This window comes from Elephantulus edwardii, unplaced genomic scaffold (genome assembly GCF_000299155.1).
Source record: "Elephantulus edwardii isolate Elephantulus edwardi_28Jun2011 unplaced genomic scaffold, EleEdw1.0 scaffold00278, whole genome shotgun sequence".
Taxonomy (NCBI): domain Eukaryota; kingdom Metazoa; phylum Chordata; class Mammalia; order Macroscelidea; family Macroscelididae; genus Elephantulus; species Elephantulus edwardii.
This window is the reverse complement of record NW_006400028.1, coordinates 3,202,394-3,207,472: the sequence shown is the minus strand read 5'-3', so window position 1 is coordinate 3,207,472 and position 5,079 is coordinate 3,202,394. Positions and strand designations below refer to the sequence as shown.

At 41.2% G+C, this 5,079-nt stretch overlaps 1 protein-coding gene across 1 annotated transcript in view; it reads left to right on the top strand.

The window, feature by feature from the left end:
* TMBIM6 (transmembrane BAX inhibitor motif containing 6) overlaps nt 1-3,813 on the top strand; it is a 7,243-nt gene extending 3,430 nt beyond the window's left edge. The window contains exons 4-9 of the mRNA XM_006900256.1: nt 461-509; nt 627-724; nt 928-1,007; nt 1,669-1,769; nt 2,443-2,518; nt 3,685-3,813. Of these exons, the coding sequence (XP_006900318.1) occupies nt 461-509; nt 627-724; nt 928-1,007; nt 1,669-1,769; nt 2,443-2,518; nt 3,685-3,705 (425 nt within the window). The 3' untranslated portion in view covers nt 3,706-3,813. The remainder of the gene's footprint in view (nt 1-460; nt 510-626; nt 725-927; nt 1,008-1,668; nt 1,770-2,442; nt 2,519-3,684) is intronic.
* The last annotated feature ends 1,266 nt before the right edge of the window (nt 3,814-5,079 follow it).

The following is a 5,079-nucleotide window of genomic DNA, read 5'->3' as shown; positions in this document are numbered from 1 at the left end:
GAGATGAGTAGCCAGAGGAGGAAGTACTGAAGCTGGAGCAGGGTATCACTAGTTGGCAGCTGCCCCTGCCAAACCGGTCTGACCTTTTTTGCCACAAAGAGATTCAGTCCTGTGTGGCTAGTAGCTTGTTGGCCACAAGGCATTGCTTTACTCTTTGTCCTTTTCTCCTCTGATCTGGCCCATTTCTTCAGAACTTTGCAGCCTTTTAATGTAGCTGTAAATATTTGGTATGCCATCTTTGCTTTGGCCTTTTATTTTTAACATGTCTGTACAGACTTTCTGAGGCTAAAAAGTTTTGCAGCTGTGTCTGTAAATAAATTGAGTTGAACAGCTCTCAGGAGTCCATATTTTGTTTGTTTTTGGGTGCATGCTTATACTTACTCTATTAATGATCAGCTTTTTGATGAGTTCTCTTCACTAGTCACTGATGGCTGATGTAGTCATATGTTTTGTTTTCTAGGAGTTGGCCTGGGCCCTGCCCTGGAGTTATGCATTTCTATCAACCCCAGGTAATTATTTTTGTGCCCTCTTATGACTTTTTACCTTTGTGAATAATGCCTCTAAAATTAAAAATAATAATAATAATACTACACTGTATCAGTTCATTGGGCTTTTTTCTTTAATAGCATCCTTCCCACTGCTTTCATGGGCACAGCAATGATCTTCACCTGCTTCACCCTGAGCGCACTCTATGCCAGACGCCGTACCTACCTCTTCCTAGGAGGTAAGTGTGGGAGAGAGTTGGCATGCTGTCCAGAGTCCTCTCTAGGACTACTCTGAGCCCTGGATGACTTTTGGCTCTTGGGTTGCAGAGTTTTTTCTAGGAGGATGGGGTTGGGATAGAAATACGAAAAGGAAATGGCCTTAATGGATACTTTTCTTGCTTTTTATTATCTTTTTACACCTTTTACTATTCCTCTTTTACAGGTGTCTTGATGTCAGCTTTGAGCCTGTTGGTCTTGTCCTCCCTGGGCAACCTTTTCTTTGGATCCATTTGGCTCTTCCAGGTGAGACTTTGCATGTAACTTTTGCAGTAGCATTTACTGCCTTTTGCCGCCGCCCACCCCACCCCCACCCCCAGTTTAACTGAGGCAGGATGCATTAAAGCAGGGATGTGCTTACCTTCTTTTGGGCAATACTGTTCATGTCTCCCCACAAAACTGGAACCTCTACTGCGATAAGTCATACTTAACAGGGATTAGTTATTGTTGAGAAAAGAAAATATTTATCTAAGGCCAGTCTTTATTTTATTATTTGTGTGTGTGTGTACCATCAAATCAGATCTGACTGGTACAGGAGGAGATTGCCCCTCCTTCTCCAGCAGAGCCTCTGGTGGGTTAGAACTGTGTACCTCTGGGATTGCAGTGCAGCTTCTTGCCACTAGGCCACCAGAGCTCCCTCTAAGGGCCATTCTTAATGGCTTATTAAAATGGGCAAAGCTCTTCCAGTGATCTAAAAAGATGAATGTAGAATTGTTTCTAGGGGAAATACAATGTGGCAATCTTCACCCTAGACTTCAGTTCCTATTAATGTTAATGCTCGTAAAGTTAGTTTTGGGGTTTTTCTCGGGGTTAGAATTTTGATAAACTTCGGAAGCTAAGAAATAGAAGAAAGGATATCTTTTTCTTTAGAGCATCAAACATGGTAATTTCATTTTTCTTTAATTAGGCAAACTTGTATATGGGGCTGGTAGTGATGTGTGGCTTCGTCCTTTTTGATACTCAACTCATTATTGAAAAGGCTGAAAATGGAGACAAGGATTATATCTGGTGAGTATGAGAATTGGTCTTCAGTGAGCGAAAAGGGATGCTATTTTAGTCCCCGACTATTTTCTGAATCTTTTCCTAACCCATATTACTGTACTTACCAGTAGGAGTTAAGAGTAGACTAGGTAACTCTGGCTAAACTTGAATAGTCAGGATTTGGAAATATATGTGGTAGGTTTTTAAAACTGTTAAGTAGCATACTTTCCCTCAATTCCTGAAAGAAACATTTTTTTAGTAAGTAGGTAGGTAGGTAGGTAGGTAGATAGATAGATATAGATTATTTCTAGGCAGGATAAAAGGAATAGGAATTTTTCACTTTATTTTCTCTGTTCTTTGAACTTGTGACAATGAAAAGAAGGTATGTATAAGTACATTTTTGTTTTAGATTTTACTTATGGTTTTGCTTTGTTTTAGTGTAGTAATCCTTTACAGTTCTCGTCAAGTCTCATAACTAGTTAGCAATAGATTCAGGTTTGCAAGCATATTTCCAAATTGCTACATAACTTCAGAATTGAAAAGGCTCTCACACACCAGATTTTTACTTACTCGGAAGACTTGGAGGAGCTGACTATGGGGCTAGGGGTGAGATTTTATTCTGCACCTTTGTGGACTTGGAAATACAGTAAGAAGAAGAAGAAGAAGAAGCCTATTTCATAACCTGATCTTTCTCTTTCAGGCACTGTGTTGACCTCTTCCTGGATTTTGTTACTCTATTCAAAAAACTCATGATGATCCTGGCTATGAATGAGAAGGTCAGTCATCCCACCAGCTAAGATGATAGAATGCCTCTGAGCTCAGCATCTCTGTTAGTTTCAAATATGAAAGTGTCTAATCTTTGTGTAGAGCAAGGGTAGCTATAAGACAGGCAAATCACTGGGTAAGAAGCAAGTCAGATGATTTAGTTGATGAAGACAAAGGAGTGGAGTCAGTCAACTTTTTTTTTAAAAAAAATCAACCAACTGTGAATACTGAGATTAGCATCAGAGGGAAAAGAACTTAAAACAGAGTCTACTAAATGACTTAAAAGACTATAAAGATAGTTTGCTGGCAACGATGGTAGCACAACTCTTAACCCCTGGCTGCAAACTGGAATGTTTACAACCCACTCAGCTCTGTGCTGGAGAAAATCCTAGCAGTCTATTCCCATAAAAGATGAGAGCCGGCAGCCAAAGGGGCAGTTCTGTTGGTCACTGACTTATAATCAACTCTGTAATAACAAAGACTGTTATGACTCAGAAAAAGATATTCCATGGTGCAATATTGAAAGTCAGCTTTTGTAAATATGTTTCTATTCGTTACCAGGATCCCCTCCCCTAGCATTTCGTAAAGGATAAGTGACAGATGTGATACAGTCCAGCAGGGGATGAACAAATGAAAGCATGAACTTAGCTTTACAGACCCTCACAGGAGAAAATAGACATTGGGGAGTGGTGGTAGAATTAAATGAATAAATGGAATTGGTGGTTATCTGGTTGGTACCACATTTTTAGAAAATCAAAGCAACTTTCATTTGTAAGACTGAATGAAGAATCCCACAAAACTATTTCTGAGTGTTAGTTTATGCCAGGATTCATTTCCTTCCTTCAGAGTGTAGCACTTACCAGACCTTAGGGAAAGTTGACTGTCTTGGTTGGTCTCGTGTTTGACTCTTAGGTGAGAGTCATGCAGCTCACATAATAAATAGTAGGGGAGGGACATGATGCTGCTAACTCATTTCATGTCTCTCTTACTCTAGCAACGTTGGGAGCCACTAGTGAAAGATAGTTAAGATTGAGATTGCTGAGCTAATGGAGTATTTCGCATTCCTTTGTGTTGTACTGAACCCTTCTAACCTATAACCGAAGGCAGCAATATTGGCTGACTTAAGTTTTAATTTGACAGATACCTAAAATTAAATTGGGTGATTTTTCATTTCTAGGACAAGAAGAAGAAGAAGTAAAATGACCACCCAGCCTTTCCCAACTCGACTTCTCTCCTACCACCCTTCATTTCCTCTTTGCACACATTACAGGTGGCGTGTTCTGTGATAATGAAAAGCATCAGAAAAGCTTTTGTACTTTGTGGTTTTCTCTATTTTGAATTTTTGATCAAAAAACTGATTAGCAGAGTATAGTTTGGAGTTTGGCTTCATATTCTGGGGTTCTCCCCCCTCTCCCTTTTCTGTCAGCCCCCACACTAGCCTCTTGTCCTGCTAAAGTACCTGGTCCATTGTGATGAGGAGAGGAACCAGCAGAGGAAGCAAACACCAGGAGTCTGCTTTCTAGGCTTCACCATGTGGACTCGAACTGTCTGGTAGGAAACCACCTCAGCATTGTTAGGTTTGTGCACAGTCCCCTTGGGGCTGGGCAGTATGTTTTCCACTGGAAAGTGTGTATCTGAGCTTTGGACAACCCTTAAAAGAAAACGAAGAGCTTTTACTGGTGGATACATTGCTTCCTCTGAACGTCCCAAGTGGAAGCTGACCTGGCAAACACTCCTTTATGCATTGCCATCACAAAAGGAGCATGGATTTGTGTGGATTCCCTTTCCCACCCCTTGCCTGACCCTCAGGGACTCTGCCTGCTCTTCATCCAGGGGTGGGAGGATTTCAGCACAAAGGGAAGACTAATTCTTGTCACACCTTTACTAAAAGGCTGGCTGTGTATGGCAAGGTGTACTATAGAATTAAAAACTTCCCTTGCTTTTTATTTACATTTTTAATTGGTTCTTACCTTAGTAATTGAGTGACTTCTACTCGGTGACTGCTTACAAGTCCCAAGAGGATAAATAGGGCAAGGGAACGGTTGAGTCTTGGGCTAATTTTAACTAATCCTGCCAGACTAGCATAGATGAGAACCTCTTTGGGGCAGGCAGAACAAAATCTCCTCTACCAAATGAGTGGTTCTTTGTTTAGATCAATAGAGTGGGGCTGTATTGACTTGGGAGGTGGTATTTGTAATAGTCCTCCAGTATATCCTTGCCTGTCCTGACCGACATTAATAGGTGGTATCAGGCCATAGATTTGAGGCAGTAAATAAATGTTCATTTTATGGATGCACTTTAGCTTTTGGTCTGTTAACCTGTTTGTAGAAATCTGTAGCTTGCTTCCAGGCAGGTGGCAGGTGACCAGACCTTTGAGCAACCTTAATTCTTGCATCTTTGTGATTGCAGATGTGGGTGAACAATACAGCTGGAGCTCACCAGCTTTTTTCCCTACGCAGGGCCACTTTCAGCTGGCACAGAAAGGCAGCATTAGGAACAGCTGTGACCATGACTACTCCCAGAACTTTGGTGTCAGGAGGACTGAACTAGAAAGCTCACTGCCAGTAGGGCA